Source organism: Buteo buteo, chromosome Z (assembly GCF_964188355.1).
Source record: "Buteo buteo chromosome Z, bButBut1.hap1.1, whole genome shotgun sequence".
NCBI classification, from domain to species: Eukaryota; Metazoa; Chordata; class Aves; order Accipitriformes; family Accipitridae; genus Buteo; species Buteo buteo.
In genome coordinates this window covers 10,562,903-10,583,362 of record NC_134204.1, presented here as the reverse complement: position 1 = coordinate 10,583,362, position 20,460 = coordinate 10,562,903, and the positions used below count along the sequence as shown (strand labels likewise).

General features: G+C 51.4%; 2 protein-coding genes across 2 annotated transcripts; both read left to right on the top strand.

Moving 5' to 3' along the window:
- The first annotated feature begins 1,715 nt into the window (after positions 1-1,715).
- DCTN3 (dynactin subunit 3) lies at positions 1,716-13,499 on the top strand. The gene is made up of 7 exons (XM_075020586.1): positions 1,716-1,867; positions 1,992-2,076; positions 3,085-3,171; positions 3,746-3,829; positions 4,453-4,511; positions 12,324-12,383; positions 13,090-13,499. The coding sequence occupies exons 1-7, from the start codon at positions 1,769-1,771 to the stop codon at positions 13,177-13,179; spliced, it is 564 nt and encodes a 187-aa protein (XP_074876687.1). The 5' UTR covers positions 1,716-1,768; the 3' UTR covers positions 13,180-13,499.
- Positions 13,500-13,976: 477 nt separating this feature from the next.
- On the top strand, positions 13,977-16,968 carry RPP25L (ribonuclease P/MRP subunit p25 like). Its single transcript, XM_075019413.1, has 2 exons — positions 13,977-14,055; positions 15,583-16,968. Exon 2 carries the CDS (start codon positions 15,592-15,594, stop codon positions 16,150-16,152), a length of 561 nt encoding a protein of 186 aa, XP_074875514.1. The 5' UTR covers positions 13,977-14,055; positions 15,583-15,591; the 3' UTR covers positions 16,153-16,968.
- Positions 16,969-20,460: the final 3,492 nt, after the last annotated feature.

Here is a 20,460-nt window from a genome sequence, read left to right as displayed (position 1 = left end):
GGCCTGTAATTGAGCGGGAGGGAGGCTACAGAGGATGCGGTGATGATCCAGCCTAGCAGGAGGAGCGCTGGATCGGGCCTTAGTGGTGGCAGGCGGCCGTGGCATCGGTGTGCCACTGCAGGCTCCAGGGATGGGGATGGGTTTGAAGGCGTCCTCTCAGCCCCAAGGAGTGGGGGGGTCAGATTCGCTGCACACTCTTCTGGGCTGTGGGCAGCCAGTGCTGTGGCTTCAGCCCCATTCCAAGTCTCACAGGCTGGATAGGACTCTAAAAGGTGGATGTCCTCCAATCCCAAAGCCCCCCAATGCTTGAGTCCCAGGACTGCCTGAATTTCTTACACTGGGGAAGTGGGTGATCTGTGACCCTCTAGCATGGGTATTTGTGTATTCGTGGGCATTGCCCATCATGCTGGCACTGGCCACGGTAGAGCCAGTACCCTCTAAACACAGATCAGCACTGTGTGTGCAGCCCCCAGCCCCTTTGGCAGCCCCCCGGCCACTTCTGTTAATGAAGCCATTTCTATTTGTCTCCTTTGTGGAACAAAGCGCTGCTCTTCCCCTCTGAAGATCCCTGTTCCACAGCCCAGCTATCGATCCCTGGGAAAAAAGGCAGAGCACACGGAGCCTCAGCTGGCTCCTCCTGCCTGCCCGAGTGCTTTGCACATCTTCTCCAGGGAGATCTGGGGGGCCATAGAGGTTGCTGGGGCCCTGGGACACACCACAACTCCCTTCTACAGCCTGGCAGCCCTGCACAACTCCGTGTAGGAACACATCTAGAAGGACAAAGCTTTTTCAAGGCACAGTGCGTTTTGCTCTCAGCAAAGCACACTGGGAGGCTCCCCAAAGCCATCGAGCCCCCATTGCCAGCTATGCTAACAAAGTACTCGCTATTAGCAGGTGGTTTTGACTTAAGAGCCTGGCTTGGGACATTGACTGGGTGTTCCCTGGGGCACAGCAGTGCAACACCCAGTCCCGTGCTCACAGCCCATGAGGGACAGAGACTGCCCTCCAGCCTGGGGCAGCTCTGACGAGGTTACATGGGCACGACGGACAGGGCAGTGGCAGGCTGAGCCCTGGGGAGCAGGCAACATCGCAAGGTGCTTTGAAGACTCCTGAACTTCTCCCTCTGCAGTTTCGAAAGTCTCTGGGCTTTTCGCTGTGGTGCACGCTGCTGCCACAAATTCATCTCGTGCCTTCGAGAGATCCCCGCAGTTGCGAGTGCCAGTTGCAGGCAGTGGTGGGGCTGGGGTTGGCTGCTGCATTCGTTAGTGCCTCACGTTTCCCTGAGCGTCACCTGCAGCGGTCGATAGGAGAAAGGTGAACCCGGGCAGGCTGAGGCCTGGGGGAAAGCCCGCGGCAGCCTCCCGGATTTCAAAGGCCCTGCATCCGCACGGCCCATAGATCGCTATATCAATTCCTTTTAATATACCCGGCCGCCTTTTTCCTGGAGGACCACGCCGGAATGAAGCGGCCATCGACCGCTGGGGTGGCGGTGGGGGGGAGACGGAGGGGGGGGGGCCTGCACGCCTCCCTCTGCAGTGCAAATCACCATCGACCGCCTGCAGCTTCCCCTCCTTGCCTCTGAGAGGGGCTTCGCACCTCCAGCCCCCCCCCCCCCCCCGCCATTTCCCCTCCCCGCCGCCCCCGCCACCCCTTCCCGCGCCGGCGACCTCCGTCTCCACGGCGACGGCGGCCCCTAGCAACGCGCCTCCATGGCAACGGGGAGGGGCGGGGCGGAAGCGGCGGGCGGCTCCTTCCGGCCGGCGGCAAGATGGCGGCGAGGGCGGTGGAGCTGGAGGGGCTGCAGTGGCGGTTGGAGGAGCTGGAGCGGCGCGTCTTCGGCGGTGACAGGGCCTGGGGGCCGCGCAAGGTGCCGGGGTGGGGGAGCCCGTAGCTACCGGGGGATGGCTCTGGACGGCCCTCGGAATGCCAGGCCCAGGCCCAGGCCCGACCGGGTCTGACAGGCCCGTCCCCTTCCTCTGTAACCCCTGCAGGTGGCGGACGAGCTGGTGAAGGTGCAGGTGACGCTGAGCAATATCGCCGGCAAGAGGGAGAGGATCAAAATCCTGTTTAAGAAAAGTGAGCGGCCTCGAGGACGGGGAGTACCGGGAATAATCGGGGGGGGGGACGGGACGGGGGGACTGGGGGAGCTTGAAACACCCGTGTGGCATTTCGCCCCTCTAAACAAAAATCCCCCCCCCCCCCCTCCCCGTCTGAGCCCCTTTGATTTTGGGCTGTTGTTTTTGCATATTTGGCAGAGAAGTAAGTAACTGAGTGAGGTCTTTCTGCTCGCAATTCTCCCACTCAGCTGTTGGGGGTGGGGAACGGGCCGCTGCAACGCGTTATTTGCTTGTTGTCTGCCTGTATCAGCGCAGTGATTTGCCTGAAATGCAGCCCTTGAAGGTTGCTGGAGCATGAGCTTCTGAAATGACTTCTTGCACGCTTGGACTACTCAGGCACACTAGATCAGCTTTTCCCTCTGTGTGTGGTGGGAGCAGTAAGGATCACACGCAGCCACTGGTGGACAGCTCTGAGAAGCCACCTCCAAACTGGGGGATATTGGGAGCAGATACCGGGAGCGGTACTTTGTCCTGCAAAGCCGTCTCTTGGACAAGTTTTGTTGTCTGGTATTGCAGAAGGAGCAGACTGCGTAGGGAAGGTCATTGTGGTCCAAGGCTGCGGTGGCAGTTCAGTGTAAAAATGTAAACCATGTATTTGTAGATGATTTTAAGGACCAGGATGGAGGGCTATTGGCTGGTTTTGTTTTGAGGGTAAGAAGTAGCAGATTTCACTCACCTTTAATATCGTTATCCAAATAAAAAACAAGTGTTGCAGGTGTCTGTAACAAAGCAGTTATTTGGCTTGAGCTGTGTGTCAGTTCTTGGTCACAGTGCTCTGACATCAGATACTTTCAAGTGCTACAGAAATTCATGGATCTGAAAAAAAACGACCCTAAGTGGGCAGTGTTTACAAAGTAACGTGAAGTATGGCATGGGGGAAAATGGCATTTGTAAATGCAGTAATGGCATTTGTAAATGCAGTAATGTCTCTCCTACTTTTTGTCTCCAAACCTATTTTTCACTCTAGTTGAAGATGTAATAAAATACCTCGACCCTCAGTACATTGACAGAATGGCTGTTCCAGATGCCATGAAGCTGCAGTTCATCTTGTCAGGTATGACATGAAGTGAGAGGAGACAGGGGAGTTTTTTTAGCACTGCAAAAGTTGTCTTTTACCTAAGCTGGGTTGAGATGGATTTCTTTTCTTTAGTTGTAAGGATCTGGCAAGGCACCCTCTTCAGAGCTATCAGAGATTGTTTGTACAAGGTTGTCTGTCACCTGTAGCGCTCCCTTGTGCACGTCCATGCTGCAGTTTTATCGGTTCTGTCTTTTTAGTGTTGATCACTTTAACCCTGAATTAATAAAAGGTTGAAAAGAAAAACTGGAGCTAGAACACCCAACTTGCAATACTCTCTAGGCTGTGACAAAAATGGAAGACTTTTGGATGTATTTTAAATACCTTCTAGCCTTGTGTTCTACCTCTTTTGCCCCAAAGAATTTGGTTCAGCCTTGTGTTGGTATAGTCACCAAGATCCAGGGATGAGCAACACAAAAGTCTAAATAAAGTCATAAACAAGCCCCTTTCTGTATAGCTAGATCAGCTGGAAAAGTTACCTCACCAGTATTTGTGAAAAGCCAAAGTAGCGTCTTGCATTTACTGATGGTGCTTCTTGTCCCTCCCCAACCAGAGGAGCAGTTTATTCCTTCCCGAGCAGCCCTTCTGGAGCAGGTGAAGAACATCCAGCCCATCTTGGACGGTGCCAGTATCCAAGGTATGCATGTTCTTCTGCAAGTTTGAGCTGCACATGCCACCCCGCAAGCTGTTGCCTATCCTGTTTTCTTTTTTTTTTTCTTGAGCCTCAGACTAGAGGAGAAGACAGCTAAGCGCACAACCCAGTGTGAGTAAAGTAGGTACAAACTTAGTGATATGTCTGCTCCTCCCTCATGTTGCTCTAACGTTCCATGCAAGGTCAAGAGGTGATAAGAGTAGGTCGGGGAGCAGGTTAGAGACAGCAGCTGGGCAGAGAGGATGGTGGCCAGCAGCCCATTCCTGCCAATGAGCTCTTTTATGTCCAGAACATCCCAGTTCCTGGCATAGGCAGAGATGCCTTTTTAATTGCTCGCCATAGCATTCATCCAAGTAGTTTACTCTGATGTAGTTCTTGACTAACCCTCACTGCGGGCATCCCCTAACTCTTGCCATCCACAATGAGTTAGCAGATAAACTTGGTATTTAATGTACAGGGTAGCCGCAGGGGGAGGTATCATTTAAAAGGTGTGTTTGTGGTGTGCGGCACTTGCATTCAGTGAGTGGAGTTATGCTGTGATGTGCTGGTGGAATCTAATCCCATGTGCTGTAAAACAAACAAAATGGATTTTTCTTCTGTCCTTTCAGCCATTCCTGACCACGCAGCCAAACTACAGCGACTCTCTCAAATCCACATACAGCAACAGGTAGTGTGAATATTCTTGACAGTCTTGACAAGCAGGGAGGAGGAAACATTTGTCAGTGGCTGTAGTGACACCCCTGTATTTGCCATTGCTTGAATTGCTCATTTATAGCAGGTTATTTCAATCCCAGGATATTCATACCACAGTCTTAAAGAAGTTTAAGCACTTTGGGGGGGAAGTAGCCAGGATTTCTGACAAGTGAGTCTGAGTTAGAAAAGCGCTGTGCCTACCATAACCCTGCTCAAAACAGAGGTTTGAGTGACAATAAGCGGCAGTGGGTTTAACCAGCTGGTGTTCTCCCTTTCACTGGGACACTGAGGTAAAGCATCGCACTCTCCCAGTGTTGTAGTCTCTGGAAGGCTGTTGATACTGTCACCTTGTCACTTCAGCTTTCCTTCCTCGTTTGAGCACTCCTGGAGCTGGCATTGAGTAACTTGGGCAGAGCCTTGTGCCCCCTTTCAGCATTTTGCTGTGAGTTTCCATTCTGGGGCAAAAGCAGAGCATGGATGCTGAGGAGAGGCAGGCAGTTGTGCAGGCCCAGTGTTAACGAATTTTCAATCGTGGGTTTCTCTAGGTTTGCTTTATTAACAGCTCAAGAGTTGGGCCACCACCACAATGAATGGCAACCTTCCAAAAATTTCCCAATCTTATATACCTTTTTACCACCCATTGTCCCAGTCCAAAGTCTTTGTAGTTTTCCAGTCGATCTCTGTGCCCATGTCGTTATCATTCCTCATCTCATCAATTCTCGTGTCCTGGTTCTTCTGAAGTTAGTGGTCGTAGGCAGAAGGTCTTTGGTCACCACAATCACTTATCTGCTTACACATCAAAGATCACCTTTGAATTTCTGAAAATCACTCAGGCTATTCTATTAATTTATCTTGTTCTAAAGTTAATCACTTACTCCCATGTCTTAGGTCTAAGATGTATGATCCTTCTTCTGTTGATTTAGCTTGCCTGGGTTTCAAGCCAGCCATGGAGGGGGAGACACGTAGGACAAATAAGCAGCTTATGCATATTGTTTTATAAACACCTGGATTCTATTAATCGTGTCTAAACCAATTTCTAATCATTAGTTATATGTCTAATAGGAATAGTCGTAGAAACAGTAAGGCTTAAGGCCTAGTTCCTTTTACAATTCCTTCCTTTTGTTTTTCATCGCACTCCTGCGATCCTATTGATAACTCCACATTTGTCTTTCTATCTTCTGTACTACCCTAGAGTTACAACCTACAAAGCATTGAAACAAAACAATCACACATACTACTATGATTATAACAAGGACTATTACAATTAGTTTTTTCACCCAAGTAGTCAAATTTGGAAACCAAGATGTTAACCAAGAGAATGTGTCAGAAAATCCCCAAGATGTGTCATCTCTTTGAATTTGTTGCATTGTGGCACTAACCTCCCAAATTTTCTGGATATCTGTCATTAATTCTCCTGATCGATCAGTATACATACAGCAACTCGTATTTAGGACAGTACAAACTCCACCTTGTGAAGCCAGAATCATGTCTAAGGCCATTAGGTTTTGAATAGTCATTTTTGAAAGTTCAGTTACCTCTTTCTGGAGAGTGGAAAGTCCATGAGCAGTTGAATTTGCTAATTTTTCAATTTCTCCAGAGACATTGAAGACTGCTTTCTCCAATTCACTTACTCCTAGAGCTGGAATCCACCATCTAACAAATGACCAGGTATCCCATGAGTCGTCAAGTCTACTTCTAACATTAGCACAGAATTTGAGAAAATTAAAAAGCGAGTAAATAGGGCCTCTCTGTCTGGTCTTCGGATAACTAGCCGAAAAAATGACCTGTCCAGGCTTTTCCTGTAGGCCTGTGATTTGGCCTGAAAGTTGAAAAGAACGATCACTATATATAACAACAATTCTATTGGTACAGGCATCTCGGTATCGCAATGCAAATTTTGTCCACAAGGTGTCAATCCAGGGTAAAATACAAACTAATACAAAAAGGAGTAATACTTTACAATTGTCCATTACGCTTCAGATTCTTTGTGTGCTTGCAAATGATAGATCCAATTTTGTTCCCCAGATACCTTGATGGCATAAAAGGAAGTCAGTAGAACAGTATAAGGTCATTCCCATTTTGGTTCAAATCTGTTTTTTCTTTTGAAATTCTTTATATAAACTTTGTCCCCTGGCTGTATATCATGAACTTGGATTTCAGGGCTTATTCCCTGATACCAATAGGCATGGTTATGCATTTGGAAAAAAGAATTTTGTAGATACAAAAGGTATTGTGTTACCCGTTCATCTCCATCCAGGAAGCTAGTCTTTGCTGGCACATATGTTCCTGGAACAGAAAGTATTCTCCCAAAAAGGATCTCAGGAGAAACTCCAATTGGTTGCCTTGGAGTATTCCTAATATCCCACAAAACTAAATTTAGGGCCTCAGGCCATTTCAAACCAGTCTGTTTACAAACTTTTACTAATTTTTCCTTTAATGTCCTATTCATTCATTCTACCTGACCAGATGATTCGGTATGATGTGTAGTATGAAATTTATTAAAAATCCCCAAAGAATTATAAATCTGAATCAGGATAGCAGCTGTGAAATTACTCCCTCGATCTGAGTCAATTACTTCAGGAACCCTATACCTTGGAATGATTTCTTTCAATAAGGCTTTTACTACTGGCTTAGAAACATTTTTCCTAGTCAGGAAAGCTTCCACCCATCCTGATAGCTAACAATCACTAACATGTAAGAGTACCCCATTGTTTTTGGCATGTCTGCATAATCAGTTTGGAGTTTTTGAAAAGGAAAGGTGGCTAGAGGTCTTTTGCCACTGGGAGGTTTAATTCACACTGAGGCATATTGTCTGCAAAGCTTACATCCTTCACAAATTCTTTTTGCTGCTGCATAAATTCCTGGAGCTGCCCAGAGTCTCTGGATTCGGAGCGCTAGGCTCTCTGGTCCCCCATGGGTCCTCTCATGGTGTCACCATGTTATCGGTAATAAATACCTTTCTGGAAGGAGAGATTTGTTATTCAGAATCCACTGCCCTTCTCACTGGTGGGCTCCCAGCCGAGTCCATTGTTGTTTTTCTTCTTCAGGGAGGTCTTCACACAGGTTATTTAAGTCTGGGAGCTCAAATGTTATTTCATGTTGTAACAGAGACATAACGGACACAACCTGTCGTGCTGCTGCTCTAGCGGCTTGGTTGGCTAGAGGATTTCCCTTTGCGATCATGTCTTGTCTCTGAGTGTGTGCCTTTATATAGATCACAGATATTTCAGAGGGCAATTGGATCGCTTCTAAGAGGTCTTTGATCTGTGGTCCGTGGGCAACAGTTTTTCCCGCCAAAGTCAGAAACCCCCTTTCCTTCTATAAAGCCCCTGTAGCATGACATATACCAAAAGCATATTTAGAGTCTGTATAAATGTTAACTCTTACTCCGGTTGCATATTTAGCAGCTTCAGTTAGAGCAATTATTTCTGCTCCTTGTGCACCTAAAGGTGCAAAGATCCAGCCAACAGTACGTGTGTTTCTGTGGTGACTGTGAAACCGGTACATCTTCAACCTTCTTCATAGTAAGATGAGCCATCTGTGAAGAGGTTCAAATCAGGGTTATCTAAAGATTGATTTCTCAGGTCATCTCGCAGCTTGCTGGTTTCACTTACGAGATAAACACAATTGTGGTTATCTTTTTCTCTGTCAGAGGGTAAGGGCATTAAAGTTGCAGCGTTTAAAGTATTTCACCTTTCCAGTTTCAAGTTATCAGCCAATAAAAGAATTATGTCATATCTATGTGCCCGTTGTGGAGACAAAGCTTTCTCCGCATATTGCTTTAACGAAATTTCTACCTCGTGGGGTACACAAACAGTAGATGACCTAAAACAATTGTTCTGGTTTTCTCAACAATTTCAGCTGCAACTGCTATTACTCTGATACAAAAAGGAGTTGCTTTAGTCACTGAGTCCAACATAGAAGAAAAATAAGCAACAGGTCTCTCATGCAGTCCTAAAGTTTGTACTAAGACTCCCTTTGCAACTCCTTTTACTTCATCACAATATAATTTAAAAGGTTTTGAATATCAGGAAGCCCTAACGCTGGGGCAGATAAGAGTGCAGCCTTTAAAGTACGAAAGGCTTTCTCCCTCTCAGTGCCCCAACCAATTGGTTCTGTTTCCTCATTTCGAGTTGCTTCGTGCAGAGGTTTAGTTATTTCACTGAATCCCAGGATCCAAGGACGGCAAAATCCCACCTGTCCTAAAAATCCTCTCAACTGTTATTTTGTCACTGGTCTCGGTATTTCTTGAATTGCTTGGACTCTTTCAGGGTCTACTTCCCGTACTCCAGGCTTTAATATAAATCCCAAATATTTTACTTGCTGTTTGCAAAACTGCAATTTAGATGGAGATGCACAGTGTCCCTTTTTAACAAGTTGGATACACAGATACTCAGTATCTCGAATACAATCATTATCAGTTTTACTTCCCAATAACAAATCATCAACATATGGCACCAAAATCAATTTATTTGGAAAAATTAAATCTTGTAAATCATTCTTCAAAATCTGAGAAAAAATCGTTAGTGAACTGGTAAAACCTTGCGGTAGTCTGGTCCAAGTAAGTTGTTTCCCTTGCCAAGTAAAGGCAAAAATTGGTTGGCTTTCTTCAGCAATTGGGATACTAAAGAAAGCTCCGGTAAGGTCAAGCACTGTGAAATACTGCACCCAGACTGGAATCTGGGTTAAAATCAGACTAAGATCCGGCACCACAGGGTGTGGAGTAATTACATGCTCGTTCACTGCTTGTAAATCTTGGAACAAATCTATATTCAGGATCTCCATCCTTACCTGTCCTATGTTTACTCACTGGCAAAACTGGGGTATTATAGGGACTATGGCATTCTTTCGCAATCCCCTTTTCCAAGAAATGCACAATTTGTTTTTCAATGCTAGGAATGGCTTCATTTATAGTTTGATATTGCCAAATTGAAGGAGGAGTCCCTTCTTTTGTTTTTTGAATCACTATGTTTTTGTTCTTTAAGTTGGATTACTTCAAAACCGATTACAATTAATCGCATGCCTGTAGGTGCCAAAGAGATAAACGTGCCAAATTCCTGCAAGAGGTCTCATCTCAGAAGGGAAACAGGAGAGTCTGGAGAAATTACAAACCTTCCCCAGACTAATCTTCCATTCAAGACTACTGGTAGAGGAGTAGACAAATATTTTATCTCTTCCACCACCACCACCCATATTACCACAGCTTCATTTGACATCTGGGGGATTTCAAAATTTAACAAAGACAATGTTGCTCCCGTATCTACTAGGAAAGTAACAAGAATACTGTTTACCTTTGCAGAAATCTGACCGTCCTCATCTACCTTGATTCCGACAGGTTCCATTGCTCTTTTAGTTTCCAGAGAAGAGGAGTACCTTTCTTTACTGCGAATGAGATTATGGGGGTTGGGCAGGTGGAAGTCCTCCTTGGGTTGCAACACGTCTCGGTGGACACTCTTTGTGTATGTCCTAAATTTCCACAATAAAAACAGTCTAAAGAGTTAGCATGTTGGGAAAGAGGGGGAACTCTATTTTGCCCCCTCTTCCCCTAAATCTCCCCGGAGAAAATCCCCGACCTCTCAATTGTGAGTTAAATTTCTGAGTAATTGCTGCAGCTAACAGTCCAATTTCTCTCTCCTTTTCGCTCTTGCTTTCTTTCAATTTTTAATTTATCTTCTTCCTGTTTTTGTCTTTCTTCAGCTCTCCCATCAAAAACAAAGGCAGCAATACTTAGAATTTTAGCTAATGTCTCACCTTGCCAGCCTGGCATATGTTTCTTAAAATATTTACTTATGTCTGGAGCAGACTGATCTACAAAAACACTGATAGCTAAAGGCTCCTGGAAATTGTCACAGGTCATGCCCCCATATTTCAATAAAGTTGCCTTCAATCGTCCCCAGTAATGACTCAGATGTTCATCAGGTCTCTGCCTACATTCTAAAACCTGCCTACATTCCAATTAGTTACTCTCTCACCAGCTTGGCGAACTGCTTCTATTAATTGTTGAATGGCAGCTCGGTGAGCCCTAGTTCCTTCTGTGGTTGCGAGATTCCATTCCGGATTTTGTTCAGGCCATGTACTGTTCTGTTTTGTTCTGGCCTCTCTGAGCAATTTCTCTATCCTTTTGAAAAATCTTTTCTCTTTCCTCTGCCTGAAATAATTCTTGCAGCAGACTCCTCATATCACTCCAATTAGGGGTATAATCAGTGACAATTTCCGATAACAATTGAGCACATTTTTCAGCATCATCACGCAGCCGAGGCATCTTCAACTGCCAAGCTACTAAATCACCTTGTTTCGAAGGTTCATGCCTCATTACTGCAGTTACTGCAGGAACTTCAGCAGGTGCACCCGGACCTGCTCTTGGGTTTGGGATGTAGTCCAAACGCATTGGGTACATGCCAACACCCTTAGAGAAAAGCTCAGTGTCCTCAGCTTCAGGGGCTGAGGAAAGTAAACTTTTCCTCATTTTCAACAAGGGAGTTTTCCTCCCTTGTTGTGCCCAATTATACCAAATATACCAATAATCAATATCTTGACTTCCGGAGTCTTCCAAAATCATTCTCAAAACTTTCTGCTTATGGGGTTTAAATGTTCCCTTAGAAGGCCGCTCATCCATTGGCCCTCCTCTATTTCTCATCAGGAATGGCCATTCCTCTTGGCACAATATTATCAATTTCCTTTTTTGCAGTGTCTGTGCCAAGGGTATCTTTTTCCAATTTTCTAAAACCTCAGCAAGGGGCATCCCCCTTTCAACGCTGGGTGCTGACCCCATCTTTCTTAATATTTTTTTGCAAGTTTAAATACAAGAGTTTCCCAGGATAATTTTATCTGAATTACCCGTGCCCAAGTCTCTCAGGTGAACTCCCCTGTTTATTTCTGTCATCAAGTGAGTGTTGGTAACAGGTTTGTCCAGAGAAATACCCAGTTGCTCTCTTTCTCTCTTGTGTCCTAGAGTTCCATCTGTGTTGCGAATTCTGCTAAAGAATTTTCAATCGTGGGTTTCTCTAGGTTTGCTTTATTAACAGCTCAAGAGTTGGGCCACCACCGCAGTGAATGGCAACCTTCCAAAAATTTCCCAATCTTATATACCTTTTTACCACCCATTGTCCCAGTCCAAAGTCTTTGTAGTTTTCCAGTCGATCTCTGTGCCCATGTTGTTATCGTTCCTCATCTCTTCAATTCTCGTGTCCCGGTTCTTCTGAAGTTAGTGGTCGTAGGCAGAAGGTCTTTGGTCACCACAATCACTTATCTGCTTACACATCAAAGATCACCTTTGAATTTCTGAAAATCACTCAGGCTATTCTATTAATTTATCTTGTTCTAAAGTTAATCACTTACTCCCATGTCTTAGGTCTAAGATGTATGATCCTTCTTCTGTTGATTTAGCTTGCCTGGGTTTCAAGCCAGCCATGGAGGGGGAGACACGTAGGACAAATAAGCAGCTTATGCATATTGTTTTATAAGCACCTGGATTCTATTCATCATGTCTAAACCAATTTCTAATCATTAGTTATATGTCTAATATGAATAGTCTTAGAAACAGTAAGGTTTAAGGCCTAGTTGCTTTTACACCCAGGGGCTTTGATGCTTCATCAGCACGGGTGTTTGTAACCTTCCCCTTGACTGTTGAAGCCCTTCTGGCTGCAATGAGTGGCCAGAGCCAGCGTCTGAGTGCTAATCTCAGTACTGGCCTTGGATGAGTTTCCCCCCATGCTGTCAGGGACTGGGAGGACAGATGGCCTTCACCTTATTTATTGCTCACTCACTGTGGCTCCCCTCTCCACAGGAACAGCGTCACGATCTCACCAACACTATCAAGGCACTCCTCAAAGACTACAATAAAACGGTATCCTTTGTCCCTTGGCCTGACACAGCTGAACTGCCCACCTGTCTCCTGGGCTGCCTCCCCCCATCCCATACTGTTGGATCCCCAGCCCTGGGTTTAATGGGCAGTGCCCCTTCTGACATGGTGATACCCATGTCCCTGTCGTACTCCTCTCAGGAGTGGAGCCGAGGGCCAAAACTGCCCAGCCTTGCCCTGAGGAGGGAAGGGCAGGGTGCCACCTGCAAGCCAGAGCCCCTGTGGTGGATCGGCTCACAGCGCAGCTCGGCACGATGCAGTGGCGCAGCCTGCGTGCTAGTGCAGAGCTTGCACTGGCCAGAGGTGCGCTGGCATCTCTGTCGGGTGACTGCTGGTCCCTGCGACCTGCCTGAGCCAAACAGTGGCTAGTCCTGGCTGTGTAGGACCCTGGTGCTGAGACACGTCCTAAAACTGCGGTGGGTAGGGGAGCTCTGCTCTTTTCTGTAGAAAGCCCCTTGAAACGCAGTGCTACGTGGTGTTCAGAAGTGCCTCCTGGATGCCCATCGGTGTTTGGTGCTGCATAGTGGCTCAGTGCCTGCATGGTTTGAGTCCGTGTGGGCTTCCTGCAGCCTGGTGCCCTGGGCTGCTTCCTCTCCTAAGGAATTGGGGTTGTAACACTGCTGCCAGGGCACTCTGACCTTGGTTTCTTCCCTGCGTTTTTCACATCTCTTTCCTTATGAGTCACGTCCAGATCCTGCTTCTCTCCAAGCACTTTGTCCAGTGGAATGAAATACTGACACGGCTGGAAATGGCCAAGGAGGTGAAGCCTGTGGCAGAGTGATGGCAGAGCCGGGAGCGTGGAGAACCCCGGGGACCCTGCTGGCCGTGGGTCTCTCTGGAGAGGCTGCAGCACAGCTTGCACCCTGCTGTCTCAGCACCTTCCCCCTTGGCCTGAGCATGCTGCGAGCGACATCACAGGCTCTCGGGGAGCACCCTGGCTCTACGGCTGAGCTGTCGGCCCCGAATCGAAGCCACGCTACTCATTCATATGCCACTGTTTGCAAATCTTGCACTTCCCCAAAACACGTTTTGGTTTGTAACGTATTTTAAACTCCCTTTCTGCTCTTAACTGTGGAGCGTAGTAAAGTCCTGCAGTGCTGACTGCGTTGTCTGTGCCTCCCTGGGTCCAAGGACTCCTCCTGGCGCGCCAGACCGTCCCTCCACGGGCCGGTAAATCCCTTCCAGACCCGCAGCCTTCCCCGCAGCGTTCGGCCCCGCTCCCTTCCTCCGGCTGCCCGGGAGGCTCTGCTGGGCCCCCCGGGCCCGGACTGGGAACTCGACCTTCCTCCCGGTGGGCTAACGGCGGGTACTTGGAGGACGCTTCAGCAGCAGCTCAGCAGCGTCCTTGCGTGGGGCGCACAGGGAGACGCCGCCCGTGACCGCCGCGGGGGGACGGGGACGGGGACACGGAAGGTTCGCGGTCCCGGGGCGGCTCTGACCCGCCGTGGCTCACGACACGGGGCCCCGCCCACCGCGACGCCCCGCCCACCGCGACGCCCCGCCCACCGCGACGCGCCCAGGCGCTGGAGCGGAGGGGCGGGGCCGGGGTGTTGCGCTCCGCCTCCCGCCCGCCCCTTTTCCGCCCGCCCCGGCGCCTGCGTGCGGTTGGCGCCCGCCGCCATTTTATCGGCGAGGGTTCGCGCTGAGGCGGCGGCAGGTGAGAGCTGCTCCCGCACCCCCAACCTCCGCCGTGGCGATGTCCGGCCTCCCCATGGGCGCATGGAGCCCACCCCGGCCTCCTCCCGGGAGCCTGCAGCGGCGCCTGGCTTCCCCACGGGCCCCCGCCGTGGGGCCTATCGCCCGCCCGCCCGCCCGCCCCGCCGCTGCAGCAGCAGCCGCCGCCGCCGCCGCGGCCTGGCCTCCCCTCCCGTCCCTTCAGGCCCCTGCGCAAGCCGCCCGGCTCCCTTTCTCCCCCGGTAGCTGGCGCTTGGCCCGCCCCCGGCCGCGCTTTCCCGGTGGCAGCGGCCGGCCCTTTCCCGAGGCCCTGGGACTCCAGCCTGGCTCGCCGCCCCCATCCCCACAGCGGTGGCTTTGCCGGCCCCCTTCGCCCGCCCCGGCCGCAGCCCCCCAGCAGTGGCTTGGCCTTCCTAACCCCTGCGGCAGGGAGCTCGACCTTCCCTGCCGCCCGCTGGCAGCCCCCCTCCCCCGTAGCAGCGGTGTCCACCCCTGTGGCAGGCCTGGCGCTGCTCTTGCCCAGCGGAGCAGGGTGCGTGCGGGGCTGCCGGGCACCGATGGCGGGCTGCTGCTGTGCTGGGGGGCCAGGGCATCGTGGGGGTCGTGTGCTTCCTGGGTACCGAGAGGGAGGCGTTGGCCTGCCCTGTCCCCTCAGGGGATGGGGGACAGGGTGCCGGCTGTGGGTGAGACAGGGCTCACGGGCCTACAGACGGCGAAGCCTCAGAGCCACGTGCTTGGGCGCCTCGGGATTTCTGTGGTGGGGAGAGGGGTGCCCTACGCACATTAGGCAGGCCTCGGTCAGGATGCTGGTAGAGGGACCCTGCCTTGGTAGGGAGGGGAGCTATGAGACTGGACCTTTCTGTCCTTTCCTTTCCTTTGGAAACAGCTTCTTTGGTTCATCGTGTGCCTTTCTGTTGTCCAGATGCTTCTTCGCCACCTGTTTCCTGCCTGCAACCCCTGGCTTGCCGACTCCCCTGTGACTTGCACTGTTGCATCAAGTAGCCAGTCCCTGGCCTTTCACTTAGGCTGGCTGGTCACGGGGCTCAGAGCCCCACAACCCCGTTTCTGTAACGCAAGTGAGCTGCTGCAGGTGTGCTGTGCCTGGGTTCATCATGTGTGTTCTGGTGCAGCTCATGGGGTGCAGCTGTGGTCAGTATCCACCTGGCTTCTGTTCCCGGTAACCTCAGCTCACCTGTTTGTTCTCAGCTTTTCTCTGGGGTACTGCCTGTATTTTTTATTTCATCCTGCCATAACACCAGCCCTGTTCCTTCCACCGCCTGCCTGTCAGGGCCCAGACTGCCCTTCAGCATTGTTCGTTCTGTAGGTACGTGCTGACTCCTCAGCATGAGTAGGGCGTTCTTGCTGATTTTTTGGATATGCCTTTTCAGGATTTCCAACTCTGATAGCACAGAGTGCCCTTTGGAGGAGAGGCTGTAGCTCATCGTGGTGAGAGTTTCTTGGTGCAGCAATTATAGTGGGAGTTTTTTAATGGATCTGTTTTCCTTTTCAGCACTGCAGAATGGAGAACTATAAGAAGACCAGAATTGTGGAGAAACCATGTCCTCTTCCTTTCACTGACCTGCCCCCCGATATTATTGAAATGAAAGTGAAGGACGGCAGCAAAATCAGAAATCTGATGGGCTATGCCATCAGGAAGATGGAGCAGGAATCGGTGAGACAGATCCTTTTCACTGGCTCAGGCAAGGCTGTCAGCAAGACCATTACCTGCGTGGAAATCATGAAACGAAGGCTCAAAGAGCTGCACCAGATCACCAAAGTGCTCTTCAAACAGATCGAAGAGATCTGGGAACCCATTGTGCCTGAGGCAGGCCTCGATGCCTTGACAGTGAAGAGAAACATTCCTGCCATATGTGTCCTACTCAGCAAAGATGCCCTCAATCCTCAGGAGCCGGGGTACCAGGCTCCAGGCTCTTTTGACGCCTTCTGGATCGAGACACTTAAAGCAGAGTCCCAGGGCCAAATGAAGAAAAAGAAGGGTGGCGGCAGAGGAGCTGGCAGCATGGGAAAGCACCCTTGGTCCACTGGAGGAGGGCCTGGGGAGTCCTGCGCCAAATCCTGAGACACTGGCACCACGTTTGGGTGTAGTTTGGGGAAGTTACGGAAACAAGCCAGCTGCTGTAGCTGGAAAGCTGCTGCTGAACTTGCAGAGTTGTTGGGGGAGGGCAGGAGAAGTTAACTGTTTCAAAATGGATGTGATTGTAGCTATCTGAAACTGTGTTTTGACAAGTTCCGTCGTCAAAGGCTGCCAGGCTGTAGTCCTTAGCCCGTGGTTCAGGGAAGACGGGAGGTGTCTCTGCTTGAGCAAGGACCATTGATGTCTTGTCAGTGAGCCCTGGCGAGCGGCTGCTCACTGAGCGGGGTTTCAGCTGCTTGGGGCAGTGCAGCAGCCCATGCAGCAGGTGTGCATGCCAGGTGCCTGCTTTTGTGGCAGGGGAAGGTGGCTCTTGCTGCGGTACAGAGAGATGGGACCTGACATGGATTTCCCTGGCTGCCACCTGCGTTGCTGGAGCTCATGTGAGTGGACAGCGGGGCACAGGGCTGGTTCAGCCACTTCTGTGCTTCAAAGTCCATCTGCTAAGCCCATCGGGCGGTTTGAATGTGGGACTGCAGGGATACAACTCTGTCTGCAATTGTGTGCACGTAGTGCCCTTTCTGTCCTCCTTTCATCTCGGTGATGCTGACAGTTACACCTCTCTCTGCCAAAGTGGCAGGAGTCGAATTGTTTCATAACCAGCCTGAAATCCTGTAGCTGCACGAGTGCCCTGGGGTGGTGGTAATATTAAGCTCCAAAGGACCTTGTTCTTTCCCTTTTCTTCTCCTTTATAATGCACACAGATGGGTTTAAAATAAAGTTTCCTCTTCATGTAACATGAAATTTGTCATGTCTTCCTCATCCCACTGGAGGTCACCCTGTAAGCGTTGGTGATTGGGCTGCGGCTGCCAGCTGAAGCTCTGCTCTTTCAGCTTTCCTTGAGGAAGAGAGGACCTGCTGTTCCACGTTTGTTCCTCTTATGACTGTAAATGGACCCTGATGTGAGGGGGGGAGGTTTTCTTCCTGCCTTTGCTGTTCCCCTTTAATATCCAAGAAAGATCAAGGTTGGGTTTTTTTTCTGGGAAGCTTTTTGCTATTTTTTTGTTGTTGTTGTTATTCTTTTAAACTGACTAGAACTGCAGTCTCAAAAACAGTTGGCCCAAATTCTGTCAAGTGAGGCAAAGGACGAAGCATCTTTTCTGGCCAGTAGTTTGCCTTCTGGAGCAGCTCTGGTAAGTAAAGCTGGGCAGGAAGAAAGTGCTGTTCCCTGTGACAGGCTGAGCTCTCGCTGGAACTGCCCCTGCTCACTCTGTGTTCCCAGCGCTGCCTGTTCTGCCTGCTCTTCCTGGGTCACTGCCTGTGTTGGCGAGCTCCAGTTGGACCTGATGCTCTGCTTTGTTAAGTCAGTGGGAAACAATACAAGCATTTAAAGAAGGGATTTTTACTTAAATTGGCGGAGCAGGAGAGAGACAGTGTGTTACCTGTGTGACCTGACACCTGCACAGACATGACTTCGCCCTTGCCTTGCATCAGCACGAGCTTTCTCACCAGCCCAGTGCCCGGTGTGAGCTGGGGCAGTGCCAGGTTTACATGCCTTGTCCTCCTCCCCTTCCCTTCTGGGTCTTGTTGTGCTCTGCCCTGCTGTTGTCCCCAGAGCTAACGAGGTGGTTGAGGAGATGCCCAGACCTCTGCTGTGCCAGAGCAGGTGAGAGCTGGGGATGGGGTAGAGTTCTGCTGATCTGTCTTGGTGCTGCTCCCTCACGTAGAGTGAATCACAGAATCATAGAATGGTTTGGGTTGGAAGGGACCTTAAAGATCATCTGGTTCCAACCCCCCTGCCATGGGCAGGGACACCTTTCACTGGACCAGGTTGCTCAAAGCCCCATCCAACCTGGCCTTGAACACTGCCAGGGATGGGGCATCCACAACTTTGCTGGGCAGCCTGTTCCAGTGCCTCACCACCCTGACAGTGAAGAACTTCTTCCTTGCGTGTAATCTAAATCTGCCCTCTTTCAGTTTAAAACTGCTACCCCTTGTCCTGTTACTATGCTCCCTGTTAAAGGGTCCTTCCCCATCTTTCCTGGTGGCCCCCTTTAAGTACCAGAAGGCCACTAGAAGGTGTCAATGGAGCCTTCTCTTCTCCAGGCTGAACAACCGCAACTCTCTCAGCCTTTCCTCACAGGGGAGGTGCTCCAGCCCCCTGATCATCTTTGTGGCCCTCCTCTGGACCTGCTCCAACAGGTCCATGTCCTTTTTATGTTGGGGACCCCAGAGTTGGACACAGTACTCCAGGTGGGGTCTCATGAGAGCAGAGCAGAGGGGAAGAATCACTTCCCTCAACCCGCTGGCCACACTTCTTTTGATGCAGCCCAGGATATGGTTCAATTTCTGGGCTGCAAACGCACATTGCTGGGTCATGTTGAGCTTCTGGTCAACCAACACCCCCAAGTCCTCCTCCTCAGGGCTGCTCTCAATCCATTTTCTGCCCAGTCTGTGTCTGTGCTTGGGATCACCCTGATCGCCCTGACCCATGTGCAGGACCTTGCACTTGGCCTTGCTGAACTTCCTGAGGTTTGCACGGTCCCACCTCTCAAGCCTGTCCAGGTCCCTCTGGATGGCAGCCCTTCCCTCCAGTGTGTCGACCGGACCACAGAGCTTGACGTTGTCAGCAGACTTGCTGAGGGTGCACTCAATCCCACTGTCTGTCACCGACAAAGATGTTAAACGGTGCTGGTCCCAATACCGACCCCCCTAGGAATGCCACTTGTCTTAAGGAGGAGACTGCTTTTCTTGATTAATTAGCAGATTAGCGATAAATGCCAAGGAAAGATGCTCGAGTGCCTGATAAGACTGCTTCTGACATTGCCACAAGCAATGTGTTTGTTTACTGTTAAAAACACCCTCTTAGCAGAGAGCCGGATCCTCAAACAGCCCGCGTAATCCTCCCTTGTGGCCTCCCTCGTGGCGGTGGCATGTTTAACACCACCTCATCAAAGCTGCAAAGTGATTTTTATTTTTGTTTCACTGTTGGAAAGTTACCCGCGGCTGACTGCGGCAGCTCTCCCTTTTGGGTGCTGCAGCACCCGCCAACGCCGGAGCCTTCCTTTCCTTTCCTTCCCCAGGGCCGGAGCGGGAGCAGCCAGCCATCGCACCCCGAACCCCCGAGCAGCCCGTGGGGTCAGCCAGGGGACCAGTGTGTGGGGTGGCCTGGCCGGACAGGCCCCCCGCACCCCGAGGGACTGCAGCAGATCCCCCCCCGCCCCGTGTCACTGCCGTGAGTCTGTGCCACCGGGCAGACACATGGCCTGGCCGTGGCTTTTCAGAGCAGCTGCAGATGCTGGGACCTGATCCCTGGGGGTCCCCAGAAGCCCCACGGCAGTGGGGAGAGCTCCCTGTGTGCCCCCCGGCCACCTCCCCTGGGTGCCGTGTCCGTGTCCTTCACCGGGAGCATCCCCAATTCGGGGTGACACCCCACACCAGAGTGTCCCTGGCTCTGGTGCCCATACGGAGGGGGGCAGTTACAGCTCAGCAGGGGTGGGGGCTGCCCCCTGCCTCAGTTTCCCCAGGGCACAGGACAGGGAGAAGCCGCTGTGCTTATGAAGCCGCCGCTGCCCAGGTTCCCTGGGCACCGAATGTCCCTAAATGACCTGTGTCGTGTTCCCCCCCCTGCTCCATGGACTGGTGCCTGTGCCCACCCCTGCCTGCCTGCGACCGCCGCGTCCCGGCAGGGACCCCAGCCCAGCTCCTGGCCGCTCCATCCTCATCATCCTCAATCCCCGGTGTACACGGGGCCGGGGCGCACGTGTGTGCGTGCGTGTGTGTGCAAATGTGCGTGCACACCCGCGTACCGGGGCAGGGCAGGGCAGGACGAGGCGGCAGCAGGGAGAGGCAAGGCAGCGGCCCCGGGGCCGGGCAGGGCAGAGCCGGGCAGGACCAGGCTGTGCCGGGCAGGCGGGGCAGTAGGGGCCGTGTGGGGAAAGCAGCACGGGGGGGAGCAGCGCAGGCAGGGGAGGGCGAGCACAGCAGCGTGGGCGGGGACAGGCGGGACGGCAGGGGCAGGGCAGGCAGGAGAGGCCGGGCAGGGCTGTGCCGGCAGCGGCGGCAGATGGGGAAAAGTACGGGCAGGGCAGCGGGGGCCGGCAGAGCGCGCGCTGCCCGCGGCGCTGCCCGCCGCTCACGTGGGCGCCGGCCGAGGGGGCGGGCCCTGAGCCCGAGCGCTCGCCCAATGGCGCACGACCGGCGGGGTGGGGTGGGGCGTGGGGGTGTGGCCACCAGTGACCGGAGGCGGGGCGGAGGAGGGGCGGGGCACCGGCAAGGCCCGCCCCCTCCGGTGCC